Raw genomic sequence first — 26,584 nt, forward strand, 5'->3', positions numbered from 1 at the left:
AGAATTTTTTCTTCTGTACCATTCTTAAATGGAGTCCAGACATAGAGAATAATGGATATAGCATTAGAGATCATGCCCCTTGGTGCAGGGATCAGGGCTGGAGAGGGAGGACTCACCAACGAAATAAGGTAACATTTTCTTTTTTATATCCTAGTGATTTCCTCCAGAAAAGAGGCACAAATAGAGCCAAACTGATTCAACATTTTCCTACTATGGAAACTTTCCATTTTCTAAGGAAACGCTCCTTTGAGGGTTCCTGTTTCCTTTTACATTATACTTGGCCCCTTATGGAATCTCAATAGACTGACATGCTTTATAGAAAGAGGACAACAAGGAAAGGAATACAAAACAATCATAAAATTAAATTGTGCCATCTTGTACACATATACAGGAAAAAATGACAGACATAAGGCTCAATTCCTATAAAATTGTAATTATTTTTCATTTACCCACATAGCTTCAAAAGATTAAACTGTTGCCTGAGGACTGATTTGTATCTTCTCCAATTATAAAATAGCTCAGAAACAAGGAAGGGGGGTAGGCTTAGGAAGGAACACAAAGAAAGGTCAACATTGATCTGAAGAATAACTCCAAAGTTGTCTTTGGATTTTCACTTAGATGTGTGATGTTGTGCAAAAGAAATGCTAGATATGCAAATTGAGGAAATCCATCCCAAATGTTCATATGAACTATTTGTGTCCGATCTGTGGTAGAGCATTCCAAGCTGGTACTGCTCTGATCAATCACAATTGATTGGACATATTGTAGCTTAACCCTAATATAGTGATGTCATTTACTCTTCAAGAGCAAAGGAAAACCAATCAGATGTGTGAGATGAGACCATAATGAATGCTTCTAATTCTATAAGATACAATCTGTAGACTTTCCACTCCTGTAATTATGAAACAAGGGGCACATTTTAAAATAATTCCATTAACCCCAAAATGCTTAACTGTCTTTGTATATATTCCCCAAAACTAATTACTGGCTACCAGGAAAAGCAGCATCCCTCCTCCACCTCCACCCTTGAAACTAGAGATTTGGAATTATCATTTCTTCAGCTGTTAAGTTTCCATCCATTGGAACTTCTACGTTTTTGAAGGATGCTCCTTCCATCCTCATATTTTGGATGGTAGCAACATGGAGTCTTTGCAAACTTAAAGATCACTGTGTAAAAGTAATCTAGAAATGGATCATCTCATCTGAAGAGCTCATTTTACTGAAAAGCTGAAGTACCTTCACTGAGATCATGCCGATTATAAATAAGGATTAAAATTTGAACCTGGCTTCATATTATCATTGATTTTGAATTGGAAAGGATTTTAGAAGTTTTTTCATCCAACCAATGAATACTTGTCCTCTATTACTGGCATTCTTTCTACTCCACTGTGCTGTTAAGTAACTTCTCACATGAGGCAGGAATACCTGGAATCTAGTCCTAGCCTTGCAATGTTTTTGCATCTATTATCATATTATGAACAACAAATAAAATATAAGTGATAAACCAGATAAGTGAAAAACCCTAGTCTTAGGATGTTCAAAACAAGTATACTAAACTAGACTACTATTTTCTAACCAGTGCATATCAATTTTTCATATGACTCACACTTTACTGATAGGACAGATTGGTTTTACTCAAGGCTGATAACTAACTTTTGGCCACTTACTCTCTTCTAACAATGGTTGGGCTAATCCCTAGGCAGCACTGAGTCAATAACTAGAAATACCCTTAAAAGCCACTAGTCTAAATAATTAAAGCCATCAAGAGGAGGTAAGAGATATGGTACCCTGGCAAATAGAAGTTACTTTAGTTTGCAATATGAACTTCAAAGACTGATACATCTAAAATGCAAAAAGACAGAAGGAATGAAAAATCAGAACTGAAACAATCTCAGGTGTAACTTAAGGTGTTTTTTTTTAAATAATTCATTTGTTATTCAGCAAAAGTATGAAAGAAATTTTTTTAGCAATATAAAGAACAAGATGCTCTACAATCCAAAGGGACATGGCCTGGATTGTGACAATTTCCTGAGTACATATTTATGTGTGACAATACATGCCTTGGGACTCCCAGGGCAGAGAGAATTTTAACAACAAAAACTTTTCTTATCAGTGGGTGTTGGATTGTGTCTAGATTATTATTAGTCCATTTACTTCCCCCCCAATACAGATAAGATGCTATTATAAGCACACAGATAGTCAATGGTAAAAATAAGTTGGGAGCTAAATTAAAATGTCAATTCTTTAATTTATCATATTGCAATTTGCTATCATCCAAAAATAGAATTTTTATTGTATCTTTCTGAACCAGGAATATAGATATAACCTCCTTTACTGTCTGAATAATTTTTAAATAACTTTGTTAATATCAATAATAACCAAACCTTACTATTACACAAACTATATATAATATAATTATGTATATTATATATAACACACAAATATTACAGAAAGTATATAATATATAATATTATAATTATATGTATTATATATAATAATATATAGAGTTCATTGTTGTTCAGTTTTCTGGGTTTTTTTAAGTCATTTGGGGTTTTCTTGTCAAAGATACTGAAGAGATTTGTCATTTCTTTCTCTAGCTCATTTTACAGATGAAAACCTGAGACAAACAGGGTTCAATGACTTGCCTAGGTCACATAGCTACTCAAAGTCTGAAGCTGGATTTGAATCTTCCTGGCACTCTATCTTATTGCCTAATGGTACTCAGATTGTGGTCCAGGATCTCTGAAAGTCCCTGATACTCTTTCAGGGAATTCTCAAGGTCAAAAACAAGTTTTATCATCATCATAATATTAAGATTTTAAAAAATCTCAATTATACTATATCCTGACAGAACTACTAAACAAAAGACCTCTGGGATCTTCAATAATTTTCAAAACTGTAAAGTCTGATAATTCATGAGATAGGGAATAGAGAGGCATGGTTGAAAGTCATTGATTTCAGACTCATCTCTGATACCTATTTGTTACATGAAGATAATCAAGTCATTAGACTTCTTAATGTCCCAGGTAACTGTCTATAAATTCTGAAATTTGTAGCTCTGCATTGATTGAAGGAGTTGCATCATTGGGAGCTCCCTAACCCAATTCAATCACAGGCCCAGAGTACAAAGTGACAAATCTCTTGATGATGACCACATATTTAAATCACATTTAAAACAGTGGAACCATAGCATCATCAAATACAAAAGGCACCAGTTTTGGAGTTTAGGGCTTAAACTTTGTCTGAATCTCAGTTCTATAACTTACTACCCAAATCATTCCTTCCTAATGGGCCTCCTTATTTAGGAGTAGATGATTTCAAAGGCCCCCTTCCATCTATATCATTCCATGGGTCACTTAATATCATATCAATATTGTCTTTTCTAAATGTGAAATAGTTGATTTACTAGGGGAAAACATAGATGGAAGTATCATTATAGAAATTTGAAAATATATGTGTTCTTGATAGTGGGAGCAATGTGCTTATGGACATTATCTTTTATTTTTAAAAAATGTCTTTAATTTGCCTTGGAAATCCAAGAAATTTAGTTCTTGATTATCAGAGTATGAAGAATATAATGAAAACGAAATTAGGGACAGCTATGTGGCACAGTGGATAGAGCACCAGCCCTGGAGTCAGAAGGACCTGATTTCAAATCTGACCTCAGACACTCAACAATTGCCTAGCTGTGTGACCTTGGGCAAGTCACTTAACCCCATTGCCTTGCAAAAAAACCTAAAAAAAATATGAAATTGACATTTAAAAAAAAAAGACTTAGAGGATCCTTTAAAGAATGTCATTAATCAATGATTCAGTCATTAAAGTTGTAAAGTGGACTAAAAGGACAGATGTGAAAGAGGAACTAATTGAACAAAAATAGACAAGAAATTACTCTAAACAATTCAACTAAAATAGAGTAAGAAAAGGTTAGTTATGCTGTAAGAAATTCAGCATCATTTCTGACCATCATCATTTCATGTCAATGTAAAATTCTTTTATTTAATTATAATAATCACATTTAATTACAACTGATCAATTAAAATAAATTATTTTATATTATAAACCACTGAGTAAAACTGTCAATGGAACTTTCCCCACTGCTCAGAGAATATCTCTCATTACTTTGTAAGCATCACTAAGTGAGAATGTATATTGTTTTTATTGTAAGATGACAGTTTTGGTCAGCTTCCAGACCAAACTCCTGGAGGGTCATTAATTAACAGTTGATGAGACTGGATCAACTTTAACTGTCATCAAAATTAGACTGGAAAGCAGGTTCTTGCCAAGAAGAAAATGGAGAAATGCATACTAAATAGAGATCCAAATGTCTTCAGTCAAATTTTGTCCAATTATTACCAAGTGTTTACTAATATTTCATCCTTAACTAATTTCTGAATAAAATTTTAAAAAAATTTTCAAATATGAACTGCTCAAAAGCACACAGAATATATTCAGGGTATTTTCCCTCAGATTAAAAAAAAATCTGCATCACTGCTAGAAAATGACTCAAAGAATGTTAAAAGTAATTTGGGGGATCAATCTTTTTTTTACCAATGAAAAAAATGAAAATCAGTGAAGTTTTTAGCTAGGTAAACTTAAAAAACCTTTCATTTATCTTAGAAGAGAGAAAAGGGGAGAGGGAGAGGGGGAAGGGGAGAGAGAGAGAGAGAGAGAGAGAGAGAGAGAGAGAGAGAGAGAGAAGAAGAAGAAGAAGAAGAAGAAGAAGAAGAAGAAGAAGAAGAAGAAAAGACGACGACATAGAACTAGTTAGGAACAAAGAAACCATCCCTGGGGACTAAGAGGAATTAGGATGCTATCCTAAGAAATGATTTTTCATTTGTATTTAAATAATAATACTTATCTTACTGAGAAACAAAGCATGCTAGACAGATTCTGCAAAGTAGAGAAGGACAATGACAGAAAGGCCACATTGTATAGCTGCTTACTCACAAAAGCAAAATACTTAGATGAAGATTTTTAAGAATCACACAGGCAGGAATTTTCCCAAAGGGATGGGTTAAATATCACTGCCAATTAATGAAGAAATAGAATACTAGAGCTTATCCAGAAACAGTTCAAAGCAGGATAATACACTAAAAAAGATTATGAAATACAATGTTAGAAAGGGATACAATTATATAAGCCTTAAGTTAATTGTATTCATAGCAAAAACAAACTCCAGATCACAGGATCCATCACTCACTATATTTTTAGGTTTTTAATCAATAGATAGTGTTGCATCAAAGCAGCTTCTCACTGCAAGGAATTTTTTTTAACAATTTACTGACAAAAAGAGCAGCATCCTGTGAGAAAGAAGTCAATAGAAGAGAAACTGAAGTGGTCTAATTTCTCCTTTGAATTGTGGTGAGCCTGGTATTCACAGCACACACACTGTTTATACAACAGGAAACAGAACTGGCATTCACACCAGCCTGGAGTTAATATCATGTGTAATTTGACAACCTCCTTGTGATCCTGAGGAAAAAGTGAGTAACACCAAGAAAGGAAAAAAAAATTACTTTATTAAAATAAAGTATGAGAAAAGTCATTTTTAATCCTGATCTTACTAAATTAAAAAGCAATACAAAATTTTAAAATGACAAAATATAAATCTCTATATCCTACTATTAAAAGTTGTGCTTTTAAAACTCTTTACTGCAACCATTTGAAAATTTATTATTATAAAACAATGTTGTAAAAGGTGGTTTCTTTGGTTCATTTTTTACTTAGAAGTCTTCTTACACTCAGGTTTCTAATGTGAAAGACTTGATCAATGGACTGTCATACCGAGTTAAACAGCAAGCCCCCAAAGGGTTAAAGAATGTTCTTGGAAACTAAAGACATTGGGTCTCAGGCTGATCTCAGATGCATAGATTATTACCAAGCTTTTCCATGGCTATTTGCATGAGAAAAGGAATTAATTCTTTGATGGTTATGTAAATTACCACCTTCACAAGCTTTGGTTGGCCATTTTCCTTTGACATGAAGTCACTGCAAAGAGAAATAAGGGATACCAAAGACAGAAGAATCATTAAAGAAATGAAGGTGGAGATAAAGGAGCTTCAAGAGTTTACCTTGAGAGTGTAACTCATTTTATAGTTGAGGAAGATAGGACCCAGAGAGACTAAATGATATAACACACATTTCAATGGCAAAGCCATGGAGTTAACATAATGTCCCTAACTACCAAGACACCAATATTTTAACTGCATCACAATGGAACTTAATAATAATACTTTCAATCCATTTGTATTAAGATATTAATATTGCATATTACATAAAATATAATAATATCATTTCATGCACACAATGGACCTCAATAAAATCTTTACAAATAAATGGATGCTCATTTTCACATCCATGTGTCAGATGATTAAAGTATCTTATGTTCATTACATTCATTAGTTTATGATATAACATAAAGTATCCACCAAAGTCCAAATGACACATTTAGATGCATTCCATGACAGCCAAATCCAGTTTTACTTTTTTTGGCTATGAAAAATCTTTTTTCAGAAGTAAGCAATATGACTGAGGATTAGTTTTGCATATCATATTTGAACATAAATACATCTGAAACATTTTTTCTTAGTATTTTGATTTCCCAGGGAAAGGCTTCCCCCAGATGGTTATATTCCTTGTGATCACTGAAAAGGTACTTGAAATGGCAAACATGCGTATTGGCTATAAAAATCTATCATGAGTCAAACAGGTCAGTGATGTGAATAGCAGGGGTTAATGTAGAGAGTAGAGTTTCCAGCCTTAGCACATCCAGCGGGGAAAAAAAATGGCCCATTCCTCTTACCTCTATTCCTCCACCCCAATCTTGAAATTAAGTGGTTTTTTTATTGTGCCAAAAATATTACAGCAAAACACTTCAGCAAAAGTTTAACAGAAACAACATTAAAAAGTAATTTAGCAAAGGGCACCTCTTAAAGGATTTCATTGTATTGTTCAAATTAGTTGTGGGCAATTTAATTTCTGGGTTAACCTGCATTTGAAATGAACTGTACCACTTATGTTTTTTTTTCCTATGTGTAATGGCACATATAGTACTATTCCTTCCTCTTCTCCAAAATAAAAATTCACCATACATCCCACAACCAAAACTTAAAAAAATCCCATTAAAACCATCGGAAACCTTGGCATTTACAATGAAAGCTTAAAATGCTATTTAGGACTGTTCTGTCTTTAGTACTCATGGAGATTTCAATTAAATCTAAGTTTATTTAATGATTTATCCAAAGTTTGAACCCAACCAGTGTTCACATTTTTACATATTTCCATATTTCCTATTCCTCCAGCAACTGACACAAGGCTTTAATTTACCCCCACAAAAGAGCTCTGTGTTTTTTCCCCTTGGATGAAAGCTAGTCTCTTCTAATTTCCAGAATGTCTAGACTAGTCTAGTTTGAATGCATGAACCATCTAGATAGGGTGTATAGTACTGAACACACAGACTCATTTGCCATATGATTGTGCAATGAAAACACTGACTTGGAAATGACTCAAAAATAACTGAAAAAAGCCCAATTCTTAATTTTATAGATGAATCTTCTCCTACTCTGTTTCTTAGAATACGGAATTTCAACTTGGATAACTACTGCTACTTGCCCTTCTCCCTCTCAAATCCTTCAAATATTAGCTCTCCCCTCTTTTGTCATGTCATGAAGGAAGGGGCAGACACACCCTATGGCAAATTTGAAGGGATCTGGGGTAAAAGAAAAGAATTGAATTACTATAACACTGCAATATATGTGTTCTTATCTACTTTTGGTTTTTTTTTTTTTAAACAGATTAATACACATTATTTTCTGTTTTTTCTCATCCAAAAAGGGATCCGGTCATTAACTTTCTCAAAGGGATCACAGCTTCTTCAATCAATTCAGTCCAATTCAACAATCACTTATTAAGCAAATTCTGAAGATAGGACATTGGACTGGGCTTGGAATAGGTAACAAGTTGAAGGACAAAATAAAGCAGAAGACCTGACCCATGGGAGTTTATGTTCCAGGAGGGAAGATGGAACACTGACCCTCATGAAAGATAAATACAAATTAATTAGAGAGGGGAGAGCTAACATTCCTTCTCCATATCATTTTATAGATGAGAACACTGAGGCAAATAGTGTTAAGTGACTTGCTCAACATCACATAGTTAGGAAGAATCTGAGGTCAGATTTAACTCTTCCTGACTCCAGGTCCAGGGCTCTTTGTACTGCATCAGCTGACCACTAATACTCATTCTAACAGTAAAATTCTCTGAAATTCTATTTCATTAAATATGACCCAGAAATATTGTTTTCTAACTTCTCCAAAATACCTTCTTTTCAACTCTCCCTTTTGAGCTATTCTACATAAATTCAGAATTCAGTAGATTATGAATTTCTTGAACTAAAGATAAGTAAGTAATTAATTCAAATCAAAATGAAGAGTAAGTAGAGTGCCCTAGTGGATGTTCTGTTGAACACTTTTAATTATTTTTAAATAAAGGGACCGTTAGCAAAGTTACCAAATTTCTGGATAATATGAAATTAGAAAGGAGAGTTAGTACATTAAATTAACGAACTTAGGATCCAAAAAGAGTCTTACATGCTGCAACCATAAGCCAAAACTGCAATGATAAAATACACTAGGGAAATGAAAAGTCCTACTCCTGGATTTTTAAAAATTCATTTGCACAAGTGCACACTATAGCATACAATAATGGATAAGCAACAATAGTTTGTGTGGAGAAAAAAAATCTTGGGAGTTTTTAGGAACCAAAGGTACTAAAGAAGTCAACAATTTGGCTCTACAGCCAAAAACACCTACCTAATGCAATCTTGGGAATGAACAACAGAAGCAGTAAATCTTGGAAGAGTTCCATTTTATGTTTCCCTGGTTAGACCATACCTGAAGTACAAGGTTCAGCTTTGGACAGGAAGTTTTAGGAAAGACATTAAAAATCAGGAATATATCCAGAAGTAAGCCAAAGGTAAGTTGGTGAACCAAATAGAATTTTTTTTAAATGAGTCAAGAGAAAGAATAATAATTCTCCAAGGATATGACAGACTCTTATTTGGAAGAGGTATAAGATCATTTTGCTAAAGCAAAATCAGAAGTGATGTACAGATCTTACAGAAACAGAGATTTTGGCTAGGATAAAGGAAATACTTCCTGCATTATACGTAGTCAAGATATAGTCATATAGCCTGCACTGCTAGAGCTCTTCAGGTTAAGGCTGAACACTCATTTATAAAGAATTCAGAATTATACCCATGTTTCCTTTTTCATCAAAGGTTGGAAAAGATGATCTTTGAGGTCCCTTCAAAATAATACTCTATGATTCTATAAGCAACTCATAATTTGCTAGATTTCATACCAAGTTCCTAACCAGAAATTGTGCCTAGGTGATTCATCTCTTAAAAGCTACAAAACTAATTAATTAATTTGTAAATATCAATTTCTTGGAAAGAGATAATTTGAAAGATATTAGCAAAAAGAAAAAAGCAAAAGGATTTTAAAATATTTTAGAACACACAATAAATTATATTTAGACAACAGGATTAGGTTCAGTTCCAACAGTCACATGAAGACTTATTTGGTAGTCATTTTTTAACATAAATGGGGGCCATCTCCAGTCATCCTGATCTATATCTTGCCACTGGACCCAGGTGACTCCAAAGGAGTGAGAGAAGTATGACTTTGCATGGACCTGCCTCACTTAAATCCAATTCAAAGATTCTAGAAATAGAAATTTACAATCTTATTGAGGATTTAATAAAGATTTACCCTTAAAAGATTATTATAAGGAGTGGCTCGGTGGCACAGTGGATAGAGCACCAGCCCTGGAGTCAAGAGTACCTGAGTTCAAATCCAGCCTCAGACACTTAATAATTATCTAGCTGTGTGGCCTTGGGCAAGTCACTTAACCCCATTTGCCTTGAAAAATAACCTTAAAAAAGATTATTATATATGAATGGACAAAAAATTTCATTTTCAAAGTTACTCTCAAAGAGTAACTTTTCTAAGTTCACACAGGTATTAATTAGTAAAGCCAGGATGCATACCATTGTCTGTCTCAAATGGAGTATTCTTTCCTCTGTATCTCTGTATCTCTTCTCACCAATAAGCCATAGTTACCAGGTTCAAATTTATTACCAGTGAATTATAAGGTACAGGTTGATAGGATCTGGACCTATGATTTCATTATCCTAAGGAACTTCTTGACAAAGAAAAGCCTTCTCTACCAATGCAGGTCAACATGGACTCTACCACTAATAGTCAACAAAAGCTGATTGGATTAGAGGTGTCAAACTCAAATAGAAACCAGGCCATTATATAGTATGTAAAGATTCCTACAGCCTGTATATTGACTTAGAAAACCATTCGTCAATTTATATTTATTCTCTTTTAATTTTTTTTGTAATTCAATGTATTTTATTTCAAACACTTAATGATTCTGAGCAAAGGTCCATGGCATTCACTACCAAACTTCCAAAGAGGTACATGAGACCAAAAGGAAAAAAGCTATTAAGTCCTATTCTAGGTAATCAATTCATGTCTTAATTTAATAACTGTTCAGTATAACTCTCACGGCAATATACTTGAACAATTTCTGTCTTTGAAAAAATAAGTCCATATTTTGGGAAAGGAAGCAGTACAGTATAATAGAAATTTGGATTTGGGCTCATAACATCTAAGGTGCAGACACCTAGCTCTTCTATAAAGGACCAGCATGTCCCTGGGCTAGTTATGTGACTTATCTGGATCTCTCCTTTGCAGTGAAATAAAGTGGTGATTAGCGCAGGTGATCTCTGGAATCCTTACCAGTTCCTCATCCTCTGCTACTAAATTTCCTCACTGCAAGCTGATTCAAGAAAACAGTACCATCAGGACCTAGATTTGCATTCCTTTTAGAAGCAAACAACAGGTCAGAGCAAGTACAGATTAATGAATTGGGTCAGCAGAATTTCTCATTTTTTTCCCTTCAGCAAATCTGCTGCTACCTTTCCACGAAAGTGCTTGTTCTTTGTGTATTTTTAAGGAAAATGATGGGAAAGCAGAGATTTTTTAGATTATAATAATTAAGAAATGCTGAATTCATAAGAATTGTGAATGCTTGAGAATAAATAAGGCAGAATCAAACCAATGCCATAATCTAACATATAGAGTGAGTGCAGATGTATAAGCCTCTTGTAGAAATAAAGTTTAATATCAACTGGAATTTTGCACTTAAAAACTGGTGGGTCACATTAGTCCATACATTTTCTAGTAGAAGGTTGGCTTCCTGGGAGATGTCTTAGATTTTATATTTATCTTCCCAACAACTAGATAGACCATCGTCTAGCTCATTCATTAAGCAGCATTTTTAAAATGTTAGAGGAAAAGAGGGAGGGAAGGAGAGAAACAGGAAGAGGAGGGAATAATGAATACACTATTTTCCCCAACCTGGTCAGGTAAGGCTTAAGCAATGGGTCTCAATGGGATTGTAGTTGGGAAGTGGACTCACTTGACATAAAATATTCATTAATAAGGATTTGTTAAGCACAGGAAAGCCACAGTAGAAGGGACTTAGTTAATTCCTAACACAATCAGTGGTATAGTGAAAAGAGCACTGACTCGAAGATCAGAGGATTTAGATCAAATCCTTTTAGATTAACTATTGGTTTGGCTTTGGGAAATTCAGATAACAAGCTTGGATCTCAATATGGTCCTTCTTGCCTCTAGAGCTATGATCCTATGAGCCTATGAAAATCCAGAAAAATCCTATTCGAATATACTGATGACTCCCTAATATTTTATCCATAAAAGTTATCTTTTCTAGTTCTAAATTTCTGATATTATAATCCTCATCCATTTACTAAGGCTGTATGTCTTGGTTTCTATTTTGTGATCTTAAACTATATGAATCAAGTGGTCATGTGTGGAATCCTTTTTTTCCTGGGAGGCAATCTAAAAAAAGGAAAGTCAAAAACATTATTTTAAACATTAAAATTTTAAATAAAGAAAGCATGAAGTCATGATTTCTCCATTCTTCTCAGGGTAACCACAAACTGTATATCCTCTTAATCTATCTCTCTACTGAAGAAATATACTGAAATGTTTACTTCATTTTCCTCTTTTGCTAATTCTTTTTGATGTGTTTCGGAAAATCTGCCAAGGAGAATGGATTCACAGGAATGGATTTTTTGTCATTTCCAAATAGTTCTCTCCAGCTTAGTAGACAATGGCAATGAAGTCAATGATTCTTCCATTCTTAATAACTGGACCTGATCTACTTTGGGGAGGGTTTTATTTTGTTTCACCAGAGCATTCTGATTTTCCCAAAACAGTCAAGAGTCAGATAGATATCTGATTCCTAAAGTTCACCTTGATGTAGACTGATATTATCCAATATTTCTTTTAAAAATGTTTGTTCTTTTCTCTCTCTCTGGATAGGGTATACTTAGTTTTTTTTTTTAATATAACAAAAACTTCATAGCAGAGGAATAGATAAAACATAAATATTCATTAAACGTTTTGGTGTGGAGTTTCTCAACACACTCTCTCACAAGCTTAGGAAGTAATCATATTTTCAAAATACAGAAAAGGGAAAGACTCTGTCATAGTCACCATGATGCATGGGAGTAAGTCATTACCAGCTAAATGAGAACTCTAACAGAGGATATAGTGAAAATGGGTGACACGCTCAATATCTGAATACCAGAAAGTCTCATTTAAAAATCAATTCTCAATGCCATCTGTATAAGACAGCCTTAATTTGGCATAACATTATTCTGTCTGCTATACACCTGCTTGTTCTCTGGACTATGAATGAAAAATAGCAACTTTTCAACCGTAATAAACTTCATACCTTCCTAATTAGCATATCTATTGAAATGGAAAAAATTAAGTCTCCTTGCAATAGCACTTCAAATACCTCATGGAATATGATGGGCCATTTCAAAAATACTTTGGCCAATTTCAGTTATTCCAAAACAATTCAAACCCAAATATTGGAGAACTAGAGGCACTACTATAATAGGGACAATTTTTTTTACACTTTCAGAAAATGCTTACAATGAAGTTATTATGATAACAATCTACTGGAAATAAATCTCATAAAGATGCAAGTAAATTTATCCTCATCTCATTAATAGCCTTCACACATTAGAATTCCCAGATATCAAGTTGAGACAGTATCAATTAATCTTTTTTTGAAAGAAGTTTCATTATTCATTATCATATGCTTAACAATTTTAAAAGAAACTGAAAAATGAATTAATTTAGATGGAGGAAGGATTGGTTTCTGATTGGAATTTCTCTTCAATTTACCAATCAGTAAATATCTAAAAAGATTGCCAATTTTATTTAAGACCTCCAAATAGCACCAACAACAAAAAAAAATGGATTCTCCCGGTAATGCATTCTATCATAAAGGTTGGATTTCTAATATTAAGAGCATTAACAGCAAATGGCTAATGTAAAAATAACAACAAAACACTAAAAATAAGTATGTAAATACTAACCAATTTCTCAAGCGCCCAACTGACACAGTGGCAGAAATCAGTTGTTAGACTTTTAACAAACATAAATATTTATAACAAGGCCAATGTCCTCGGGCTTTTGACTCAGGTTGTTAATTTTCAGATTGGTAATTAACTGCTGAAATTATCCATTTGTCAAGAATAGATATTACTTTAAAAAACTAAAAATGAAACCATTAGTTAAGGGTGAGTGTTCATTATGGAAAACAGTTTGTGTGGTAGACGTTCCCTAAGCAATTAAAACAAGAAAATGATTTCCAGACATTTAACACAGACATTATTTTTTCAAAGTATGTTCTAATGGTCACAAATATTCTATGCTTGAAAAGAAACCTTTAACACAGATGGTTTTTGCAGTGGATTAGGGTAAATGGACTTCATATCACCAAAGCCTAAATGAAATTAAGATCCAACAAAAGACTTGCTTATATAGAAAAAAGAAACTAAAAGATCTTTTTCTTTCTCTTTTCTAAGTCATTTTAGTATTAAATCATGTAATTATTTCATCATTTAAACAAGGACCTCCCTAGTGGTAATTCAAAAGATAAGAGGCTGACTGAAATTATTCACTGCACTTTAAATTTTGCAAAGGTCTTTGGATGCATTATGTCATTGGACCCTCTCTTTTTGAGATCGTTAGATACAGGTTCCCATTTTCAAAAAGAAGAAATTGAGGTATTCATCTAAGATTAAGGAACTGCTTTCTCAACTATTAAATTAATCTCACATTCATGTACTTTCTTTTAAAAAATGTTTGTGGGGGGGAAGTACAAAGTCTTCAGGATTAGAATTTTTTTATAAATCTAGAAGACTTCAGAATGAAATTTAAAAAGCTCTCAAGTGACTAAAAAAAGGGTTCTGCCAGGGGGAAAAAGCAACTCCTATTTACCCCAAAGGTTTGCCTCAGACAGACACCTGTTTTGCATATATATATTTAGGCCTGATGCTATCTTTTGGATGATCTTTAGTCTCTGTGCCATATTTATGGAGATCATATAGTTCTTCAATAGATTACAAAGGAAGACTTTTTAAAAAAATAAATAAATAAAAACCAGTGTCAACACTCATTTGCCCCTGTTCTAGCTTCCATGTAACCTATGGTTTCTAGAAATAGTTGCCTATCTTGTTCTGTTTTTAGCTTCTACCAAACACCCAGATCATCATCATGAGCAAGTGCTGGCTTAGTAAATATTATTCTGATCTTCTTAATTTTACATGCATAGACTTAGGTGACAACAAATAGCGCTGTGTGGAAAAAACACCCGCTCATACATCAAACTGAAATACCCGGGGGGCATCTGCCACTCTAACAGGCTCCTGGAAAATGATATCACCTGCAATGCAGTTCCTGAGAGTAAACCTGAGGGAGCTGCACTGTCTCCAAGCAGACAAACAGTGAGCAGAAGCCAATCTGTAATTAGGTTGGTAGCCTCCCATGGAAACCAACTCAGTAATAATGGCCGTCTGTTTTTTTTCTACTGCAGTTCAGATCTGAAAACGATCACATTCACAAATGACTTTCCCTTTGATAACTTTTGATATACTGAGAAAAAAGCTTTCCTTCAGAAAAGGAGAGGGAGTTATTGCTGTGATAGAGAACACACACACACACACACACACATACACACAAACATTTAGTAAAAGAGTGGATGCAAAGATGTTGGGAGTGTAGAGAAAGGGGCAGTGGGTTGGGAGAAATCAGATTGGGTTCTGCCACTAACTACCATGGCAATATGGGCTACCTAGTTTATCTGGTCTCAAGTTTCCTCATCTTCAAAATGAAGAGGTAGGGTCCAATAAGGAAGACTTGAATGAAGTGTTGGTTGGCTTATATGAACTTTTTTTTTCCCTATAAGACATTGCTTTGGGAGAGAGGGTAGCATATTTATTTGGTAAATGGAAAGAATGGAAAAAGCAAAAGATAATGAAATTTGCTGAATGATAATTTAAAATAAATAAAATGAAATAAAATAAAAATAGATATTCTAAGAAAAAGAACATTCCCAAAACCTCAAAAATAAAATAAACAATAAACTATGATCCCACCACCTTCAAGGGTCTTTGATCTAAAAGAGATGGTCAAATGACCATTCTTTTATTAATAACATGTTGGCATTATTAATAAAATTATTAAATTACTCATAAAAATAAAAAAATAAGTGTTCTAAGGAAAAAGGACAATCATTATCAATGTTGTTAATTATTAATATTAGTGTTGATATTAATATTGTTAATATTAATAAATGTTCTAAGAAAGGAATATAAGTTCGAATGTTCTAAAATAAAATAAATAAAAAGCAAATATTCTAAGAAAAGAATGCAACCATTTTTTAACAAAGAATTCCATTAAAAGGAGGCAAAATTATATGGTGCTTAGGAATCTGACTTTGGAGTCACAAAGTCCTGGATTAAAGCCTGGCCTGTCAAGGACTCCAAGAAGCAAGTCATTTAACATCCCAGTGGCCCAAGAAACTCTTAGATTAGCAATTACAATAAAAGTTGATTAGAGATGGGATGCCTCTGTAGATCCCCATAAATCTCCCCCCTTTTTGTTTTTAACCTTCTATTCTGGCATATACAGTATAAGCATGTTAAAAATATTGGCCAAACAGAATTCAGCTGGATCCTGGGAGTTTTTTCCCATTATATAAGAAAAGAATGGCAGTAGTGAAGTTGTAACAATCTCCTTCAAAGGAAAGCATTAATATTTGACTTTTAAAATGTCTTTACCTACCTTCACATTGTCTGGATGAAGCCCTCCGGGGTGTTTGTCCATGTACTGACATAAATCAGTGTGCTAGAAGACAAATCCAAAGGAAAAATGTATTAATATCTCTATGGCTCCAATACAAAGAATCAATAGTGTTCAACTTCAAAGTCTCTGTTAGTTCTGTACAAAGCACAGAAAAAGTGAGCAGTTCCCTTTGTAGTGCTTACTTTGGGCCCCCCCTTCTCTTGCCCTTTCTTTCACTACCACTGTACTATGTCTTTACCTTCAGGCCCTTAATTCTGTTAAACTTTCCATGTGTTGGCAGCATTATGTGTGTGGATAATTCTTTAATGTGTCTGATTTCTTTCTCAACTGACATGGACAGCTCACTTATGGCCCCATGTCTTACTCAGAGATATAATGAACCCTCAGTCTGCAATCTCATTGTCTGGTATTTTACCTAGGTAGCTTGGAAACTCTTTTATTTTCTACACAAGATGAAGTCACCATAATTAGAAATGTTTCCTCTTGCTAAAATTTAATTAGAACATGGGTTAAAACTCAAAAATCTTATTATAACAGTGCTTGCTACAGAATAGATGTTTGTATGAGGCCAGTCCATGCAGGTTTCTACCTGTAGGAATCTTATTGCTGTCACCAAAATGAAGCTTATAGAAGGAAATGCAGCATTATAGCAAACATACCATGTAATAATATTAACTAATACTTACTTATCAAATTTGCAAAGTCCTTTACAAATATTATCTCATTTTAGCCACATACCTCCAAGACATAGGTGCTATTATTATCTACCTTTTACAGATGAGGAAACTGAGGCAGGCAATGGTTAAGGACTTGCCTAGGCTCCTGTAGCTAGTGATTATCTAAACCCAAATTTGAACTCAGGTCTTCCTGACTTTGGATCTAGTGCTCTATTTTGATGATTTAGCTGCCATACAATATTTACCAACTAATTAGAAACAGCATAATAGATCATAAACTGAATTCATGGAAAGGATTATTATTATTATTAATCATTACTTACAACAGAAACTTCTTAGAACTCAAGAAACTCAATTTCATCTGACTTTGAAAAAGAAGACTAAAATAGCATGATACCAGCAGCTCTCTGTGCTTGTTCTGCTGAGTGAATAGGGTACTCGGAACCAATCAAACTACAACTGAGCTTCAGAATTTCAGACCTACAAGGGACTTAGAGATCATCTACTCTGAGGGTTCCTAACCTAAGCATGAACTTTTAAAAAAATTTTAAAAATTAGTTTTATTAAATGTCTTTCAACACAATTGGTCTCCTTTGATAATATATATGTTCTATTTTATACATGTAAAAATATTATTATAAGAGTTCATAGGTTTTACTGAATTCCTGCAGGTTTCTGTGGAACACATACACACACACACACACACACACACACACACGATTAAGAAAATCTGATCTAGACCCACTCTCTGACATTTTACAAATGAAGAAACAAACTCAGAGGGGTTAACTTCTGCACTAATTAACTATCAAGAGAGGTATGGAGCCTGATTCCTAGTTCAGTGTTCATTTCTTCATATGACATACTGAACAGTTCTTTTCTCTGTGTACCCTGGACAGGTCATAGCAAGTGTTTAATAAAAATTTATTAAGTTGGGGTGGCTAGGTGGCACAGTGGATAAAGCACTGGCCCTGGAGTCAGGAGTACCTGGGTTCAAATCCGGTCTCAGACACTTAACCCCATTTGCCTTGCAAAAAAAAACCTAAAAAAATTTATTAAATTTATTAAAGTCACTTCATCCCTTTAAGTATAAATGCTTCACCTCAAGGTAAGTTTGTAGCAAAAGCCTCAATCCATGGGGTGAAAAGCACAGGATTCAAAGTCAGAAGATTGCTTTCAAATCCCAACCATGCCATTTCCCACCTCAGGCAATTAATCAATATTTCTCAGACAGTAGTTTCCTCATCTATAGAGTGAATGGGTTGAATTTCTACAGATATATCTTCTAGCTTTAAATTTATGACATTTAATTGAAATAAGGAAAGGGAAGGCATATAGGCATTTTACTTGATTTCCTGTTTTACAACTTGCCTCTTCCTAGCATCTTAACTTTAGAATCCACTTTTTAATCTTTCTTCTCATCCTTGTCCTTTCTATTATCTTTCATTCTCTCCTTACGCTTATCCTCTAAATCACTGTTTCCCTCAAATATAACAAAATCAGCTTCTAAAACAATGACAGCTATGACTTAGAGATAATTGAGTTCAATCACCTCATTTTCCAGATTAAAAAAAAAAAACAAACTAAATTGAAGCCTTAAAAGGGTAAGCCAATTTAGGAAGCATTAAGCACCCACAATATACCAGACACTATACCAAGTGCTGTGACTTGCCCAGGGCCACATGTCATTAGGTATGATTGAAAAGAATCAGGTCTTCTTGACTTCAAGATCAATCATGCTGTGTCTCTCTGGAGTTTTTGTACTGTGGTCTTTCTTTGTAGTATAGGAAGGTGGACTGGATTTTTAAGACTGGTATATAGTTTTCTAAATTTTGAGACATAGCATGCAATATTATGGAGAATTCTAATGTCAATTGTCAGTCTAAGCTAAAGACATGAATTAATTACTCTGATGACAATAAAAATTTTAACATTTAAAAAATGTCACAACATAGTAAAAAAGAGTGGGCTTGGCTTTGAATCATGATTCTACCACCAATTATCAGTGTAACATTGCCCAAGTTTTCCATACTAAACCTCAGTTTACTCATTTGTAAAAAGGATTTGAATTGGATGACCTCTGGAATATCTTTCAGCTTTACACCTACAATTTTGTACAAGATTAGCCTTAATTTCTATTTCAAATATTCAGATAAGTGAAAGTGTGTATGTGTGTGCATATGTGTGTTTTCAATAACTTTTTCAATGGTCATGTGGGATCATACAATTTAGAACACTAAGTGAAAATTTTCTAGGCTACTCTCCTTTTTTTGGAGATGAGGAAATACTAATTTAAGGTGAGTTAATTAGTTTTCCAAGAGCATATAGCTAGTGGGAGATCATCGGTTCACATCCAGTGTTCTTTCATCTATGATGAAAAGTAAAATTAAAAAAAAAAACAGGAGAGGGAAAAGCACTCTAGCTAATCATAATTGATGCAAAAAATAATAAGACTGATGACAGATTGTGTGTGTGTGTGTGTGTGTGTGTGTGTGTGTGTGTGTGTATGTATGTATATACCTGCTGTTCAAGAACTAGCCTGGATAAGGAAGGAAAAGCTTATTACTAATATGACTTGAGGATGATCTATTTTGTACACATCAATCCTTGAGGATCATCTAATGAAGAATGTGTCAAACTTTTAGCCTGCCCAAATGGAGCCAATGCCAGAATAAAATGTATATAGGAAATGTTTAACAAAATTTTAAAAAGATTACAACATAGATAATGTTAATTTGTGGTTTTTAAAATCAATATGTGGCCAAGAGGGATCCACTTCCAGTGGAATCAGCAAAACCACTCTGGTGGGCTTATAGAAGAGCTACAGTATTCTTGGGTGAAGAAACTGTATAACCCTGAAACACTGAAATAAGAAGCCACAAATTAAATTCCTTGAAGTTTGTGGATTATCCTCGGGATGGGAGGAATGAATGGTGCAACCAATATTTCAACAAGCTTGGCCACTTTATTTCTGATACTATTAATGATTAGGGAGTAGGGAGAAGAGAGACAACACAGTAGAGACCAGAATGTTTACAAGTATGATAAGTAATAGCAAATAATCACAGATAAGGTTGAAAAACTACAAAAAGCTGGCACAAGAATTCAAAAAACCTTAACTATCAGATTATTTAGTAAAGACACAAATAGCCCAAACACACCCATAGATTCTGGGTCAAGATTATCTCTGAATATTACAATTAATGTTCAAAATGAGAGCACTAAATCATTAAGAAAAGATTAAAGTATGTTAAATCACATTCCATATGACCTATTAGTTATAAATTCTCTCAAATATATTTAGATGTATATATATATATGTAGTATAATATATGTGAATATATAGAAAGTATGTGTATTTGTGTGCATATTTGTGAAGACTACATGAGTGTAGTATCACATACCTTTTAGATAAAAAATCACTGTTATTCTGTTGTAAAATCATACACACATAAATATATATATATATATATATATATATATATATATATATATATACATATTGATACACACATACATACACACACATACATATATGGTGAATTTTCCAAGATAAATAATTTAAAGTTTGGGGCTTAGGTCAGGAAAAATACCACACATATCTTTCTTCATTCCGTGACAATACTGTCCAAATGTCTTCCCACTGTAGTTATGTTATAGGAAAAGAAACATGATGTATTAATTTAACTATTGAGAAGACTAGAGAGAAGAAATTTTTAGAGAAATGAAAATTTCCACTTGATATAACTAAAAAAAATTTAAATTTGCTGATGAAATCAGAATTTTCCCTATCAATCATCTAATTTAAAAATGGACCAGCCACTTACAAAAGGAATTTTAATGGAGTGTTGGAGTGTATAAACGTGTATTAAGAACTTCTGTTCAGTCATTTCAGTCATATTTAATTTTTTGTGACTCATCTGAAGTTCTTTTGATAAACATCCTGGAGTGGGTTCCCATTTTCTTCTCCAGATCATTTTGCAAATAAGGAAACTGAGGCAAACAGCATTAGATTGATTTGTACAGTGTCATACAGCTAGCAGTATCTCAGTCAAAATTCAAACTCAGGCCCAGTGTTCCATGTTCTATAGCAACATCTAACTGCTTGCTAAAAACTACAATGAGCCAACTAGTACCTGGAGATACAAACAAAAAAACTCCAAAATGTCCATATCTCCCAAAAGCTGACATTTGTTTTATAAATAAATGGCTTCTATAATCAGAACCCATGAGAACGTTGAATTTTAAAAATGACCAATTTTTTCCCTCTCTCTGAACTTGCAAAGTTCCTTTAGCATCAACCTCTTCTTTTCATCACAATCTTTCTTTGAGTTTGTATCCCAATATGAATCAAATGACCTAACCTTTCTGAACCTCAGTTTCCTCAACTATAAAATAAGAATATATAACTTGACTTCTCAGGTCACTTCTACTTTCAAATCTAAGATTCTATGATTATAATCTTAAGTTCCTTTTTCATTAATTGATTTTCCATGAAGCTACATAATTAGATCTTCCAGTTGTAGAAATCTAAAGTGAGTCAAGATTTCTTTTTATCACTTCACAAGCTCATTACTGATTCCCCAAATATGATGTCTGTCACTTGCTCAGTGTCTGGTCATATTAAGCATGAAGTCCATGGTTTTTCTTCTACTCATTTTCAAGACTTTCAAAAGTGTTTCCAAAATATGGCATTGAAAATGACAGAGCATTATTTTTATCCTCTCTCCTGAAAATAAATGCCAGCCAAGAGCCTTCCACTAAAACACTAACAATTTTGAAGTCCTTTGGAAGACAACCAATGAGAGGAAAACCACATCTTTATGCATTTGATGAATTCAGCTTTCCTTTCTGATGTCAATAAGAAGACCATCCAAGAAAACAAGGGTCAGTAATTTTAAGTTTCTGACTTATTATATTTCTGACATATTGTGTTAAAACCCATAAACTAGAAGGATAAAAATAAAGATTTCAGAGAAAAGAACATGCTAACACCATTTCATTCACTTGTCTTTTGGCTTTGGCTTCTTTCCTGCAATCAGTAGAATAGTTTATGTCTAGATATCTAACATTTTATACGAAGTATTTGTAGGCAGCTTGGGAAGACAGCTGGCCTCTGAAGTGAGGATTAGGTCCAACCTCTGACACAAATTGGTTAGGTAATCCTCAGCAAGAATCTCTTAGTGCCCAGGCAACTCAATGAAACAAGGGTTCTGTGATGCTTTGTCTTGTTGCTGTTGTTGTTTTAACACGCTAATAACTATATAACTTATTTTCCTTTTAAATTCTCTATATTTTATTCATTTAAAATAGTGTTCTTGTCAGGGGACCCTTCCATGGCCCACAAAAAAGTACAAGAACTCTATGTTTTGATACTTTAATTCTGAGAGGACTAAGTAAAAAGGATCTACATTGGTGGAGTTGACCCACCAAAAGCTCCCAGTGCTGAAGTTTCTAAGTCTCCTAGAACATGATTAGGATATTACACCACGTGATCTTCTTTTCATCCATTTGATCTCTGTATCGCCTTGTCAAAATATTACTGGGATACATATTCCAATACTGGAAATTTTGGAATATTCCTAAGGAATATTCCAATATTGGGAGAGAGAAGGGAAGACAAAAGGAAGGTAAGAAAGAGAGGGGGAGGAGGAGGGGGAAAGGACAGAAACAGAAAGGAGAGAAGAATTAAGTAGAGGGAGAGTAAGGAGAGAACAGAAAGGAGAAAAGGAGAAGACGGGGGGAAAAGGGAGAGAGTACGCATATGTATAAATGTGTAGATGGATTTAAAACATTTAAGCATTATTGAAACCTAAGCAACTGCTACACATGTTTGCTGGCAGTGGTGGGGAGGGTGAGTCAACGTTCTGGCATAGCTGGGACAGCATGCCCAGCCTTTCCATAACAATTATTTTATTACAGTTTACTCCTAATTAAATTAGTCATTTCTTTCCCCCATGTAATCTATTCGCTTTCTCCTTCTTCGTCAGGATAATGCTCTATGTGACTTCGCTGTCCTCTAATTCTGCCTAATTGGTTTCAGCTGTCATTTCTGAAGCTGACACGCATGGACAGCCTGGGGCTGGTGAATGAAACAGGAAGGGTTTCCAACCACATTCCCATCATGTTAAACCAGCCACGGGAAAGAGTTCTTCCATTAAAACAAAAAATGGACTATTTGGCTTCTGGCAATGACATCATGCAGCAGACAGATCATATCATTTCATTGGGGCAGCAAGACTGTTGCAAGCCATTCTTCTCTGATAAAGAGAAACGTTGCTGTTACTTATGCTGTAGCAAGTCTTAAGGATTGAAAGAGTTTCCCATTGTTGCAATTGATTCTAAAGTTGAAATCATCTCTTCACATTGCAATGAAGGAACAATTAAGATATCAAAATGAATTTCTCAAAATTAAAGGCAGTGTATTTTAAGTTTAAACAGAATTTTAGGGAATCTTTTAGTTTTTTAAATAGATATTTTATCAATATATATTTTTATAGATATCATTCACATTTCTTCATTTTTCATCTCCTTCCAACACCCAGAGATCCACACTACGTAAGAAAAGAACTGTTTTTTAAAGTTCAGCAATACTAAGCAACACATCAAAAAGTAGTGTTAAATACCTATAGTATAAGTATAGTTTCCCAATCTCTGCCCTGAAGAATTGGAGGTACCTTTTCATATCTTTTCTTTAGGGTGCAAGTTTCATAGCATTCAGATTCAATTGTTTCTCATTCTTGTTTTTTCCCATTTATATTATTTAAGTCATTGTGTATATATTGCTTTCCTAGTTCTGCATCAGTTCACATGAGTCTTCCTATACTTCTTGGTATTCACCTGTCAACATTTCTTATAGGGCAGTGATATTCATTACATTGATGCACCAAAACTTATTTAATCACTCCCCAAAAGATGATTATCTACTTTACTATTATAAAAATATTTTGGTGGATTTTGGCATAGAAGCTGAGTATTAGAAATTTTGGTTGAAAGGGTATGGACAATTTCATTTTTTATTGGCCTAATTCCAAAATGCTCTCAAATGGGTGGCAAAATTCACAGCTCTACCAACAATGCATCATTGAGTGTGTCAGTATTTACACAGCCCCTTCATCAAGTTTGCTGGGGATGAGGTGAAAACTTGTAGCTGTGATTTGTGCTTCTCTTCATCTTAGTGATTTGGAATGTTCTTTCATCTGGCTGCTAATAGTTTTCAGATCTTCTTCTGAGAATTGTATGTTCATGTCCTTTTTATATATCTTAAGTCAGAAACTGTTTGTACAGCTGCAGAATATTAGTATAGGTAGGTATGTATAAGAAGAATTTGTAAAATTTTCCAGTTCCTCTCACCAGAGCAAAGTATTACCCATAAGTCCTGTGGCAAATCAATCCCAAGGTCTGAATACATAATAATTTTTAGAAAACTCAGGGAATCATTTCTAAATTATATTCTTGCATTTTGTTATTTTTCATAGCTAATTGATTCTAATGGAGGACTGGAAAGAATAATGGGGGGGAAGATGGAATGTTCTGATCAGTCAAAGATCTCATGGGCTTTTACAAAAGATGAATAAAATAGGATAATGGCAAAATGGGGAAGTAGACAGAGAGCAACACTCACTCATGAAGAACTCGGAACAAGTCTCAGCTCTTGATACACAGTGATTGTGTGACTCTGGACATTTAGAATTTCTGGACAACTCTCCAAGACTATAAATTTCAGAAAATGCTGTGATCTATATTGATAGAAGATGGTCCATCATGGGAATGCCTTAAGCTAATGGCCTCACAGAGCTACAAAGCAATTAAAGAAATATAAAAGAAAGAATAATTCTAATTTATGGTTCATCAGATGAGTTAAAGTAGAAACAAAGCCAGTTCAGTTCTTTTCCTTCTCTGAAACTCCCTGCAGAGATGCCTTGTGAAAAATAGAACAGATCAAAGGAATAAAGATTCACTTTCAAGAGTTAGAAAATGAAATGGGAGAAAAGGGGACTGGGAGAGAAGAACAGTGGAAAATGGGTGAAGAGAAAAGGGACACAAGCAAGAGACTGGATGCCTATCTAGAAGTATCAGATTTTTGGTTATTATTATTATTGCAATGGAAAGTAGGACCAGAAAAGACAATGATCAATGTTGGAAGGGATGTGGGAAATCTGGGGCACTAATGCATTGTTGGTGGAGCTGTGAACTCATCCAACTTTTCCAGAGAGCAATTTGGTATTACTCCCAAAGGGCAACAAAAATGTGCAAACCCTTTGATCCAACAATACTACTACTGGGTCTATACCCTAAAGAGATTATGATAAAGAGTAAAAACAACACTTCTACAAAAATATTCATAGCAGTTCTATTTGTGGTGGCAAAGAATAGGAAATTAAGTCAATGTCCTTCAATTGGGGAATGGCATCACAAACTGTGGTATATGTACATTATGGAACTATTGTTCTATTAGAAACCAGGAGGGATGGGAATTCAGGGAAGCGTGGAAGGATGTGCATGAACTGATGCTGAGTGAGATGAGCAGAACCAGAAGAACACTGTACACCATAACAGCAACATGGGGAATCAACCTTGATGGACTTGCTCATTCCATCAGTACAACAATTAGGGACAATTTGGGGCTATCTGCAATGGAGAATACCATCTGTATCCAGAGCAAGAATTGTGGAGTTTAAATAAAGACAAAAGACTATTACCTTCAATGTAGGGGGAAAAAACCATTATCTTATAATGTAATTTTGCTATCTCTTATACTTTATTTTTCTTCCTTAAGGATATGATTTCTCTCCCATCACATTCAACTTAGATCAATATATACCATGGAAACAATGTAAAGACTAAGAGACTGCTTTCTGTGGGTGGGGGTGGGTGGGAAGCAAGAATAGGGGAAAAATTTTAAAACTCAAAATAAATAAAATCTTTCTTTAAAAAAAACGTAGGGCTAAGAGCCAGAATTCAACTAGATTAGATCTGAATTGACATATTTTATTTAAGTATAGAATTTTTAAATTTTCAAAATTTTCACAATTACCACTATTATCTCATTTTATAAGTCCAGAAATCCTATGAACAGAAAAATCAAATTCTATATGGTTGAGTTTTTTATTATTATTTTTGCTAAGATGATGTGTTTTATTTTGAATAATTGCCATGATCAAATTCATATAGGGAACACCCAGTATGAAACTTCCATCCCTGATATAAATTGGCAACTTTTCATTAAAATATAAATATATATGTGTGTGTGTGTGTGTGTGTGTGTGTGTGTGTGTGTGTTTGCATGTGTATGTATGGAAAACTAAAAATATTAAGGATCAGGGAGCTAAGAAGATAGGTGATTTGCTTGTGGTCCCACTATAAGTATGCATGAGAGGCAGAATTTGAAATCAGATTTAACTCTAAGAATAGTTACCCCCTTACCATATGCTATTTTTAAGGGGGAGGTGGCAGAGAGGGCAAGAACACCAGAAATCTAAAACTTTAGCATTAAACTATTGGTGTTGTTGTACAGAACAAGCAACCTTTACATCTCTCATACCAGGGCCCCTTTTGGTAGTCTGGTACAGTCACTATCAAAATAATATTTTTAAAATACATTAAAATAAAATTCATAGGATTATAAACCAAAAAAATTTT

At 34.0% G+C, this 26,584-nt stretch overlaps 1 protein-coding gene across 2 annotated transcripts in view; it reads right to left on the bottom strand.

The window, feature by feature from the left end:
• The window catches only part of CDK14 (cyclin dependent kinase 14), a 664,696-nt gene that overhangs the window by 339,019 nt on the left and 299,093 nt on the right, over positions 1-26,584 (bottom strand). For both annotated transcript variants that reach the window (XM_074192846.1, XM_074192847.1), the window contains exon 7: positions 16,245-16,307. In XM_074192846.1, coding sequence (XP_074048947.1) covers positions 16,245-16,307 — 63 coding nt within the window. The remainder of the gene's footprint in view (positions 1-16,244; positions 16,308-26,584) is intronic.

The sequence above is a fragment of the Macrotis lagotis genome, chromosome 7 (genome assembly GCF_037893015.1).
Source record: "Macrotis lagotis isolate mMagLag1 chromosome 7, bilby.v1.9.chrom.fasta, whole genome shotgun sequence".
In the NCBI taxonomy this organism is placed as follows: Eukaryota; Metazoa; Chordata; class Mammalia; order Peramelemorphia; family Peramelidae; genus Macrotis; species Macrotis lagotis.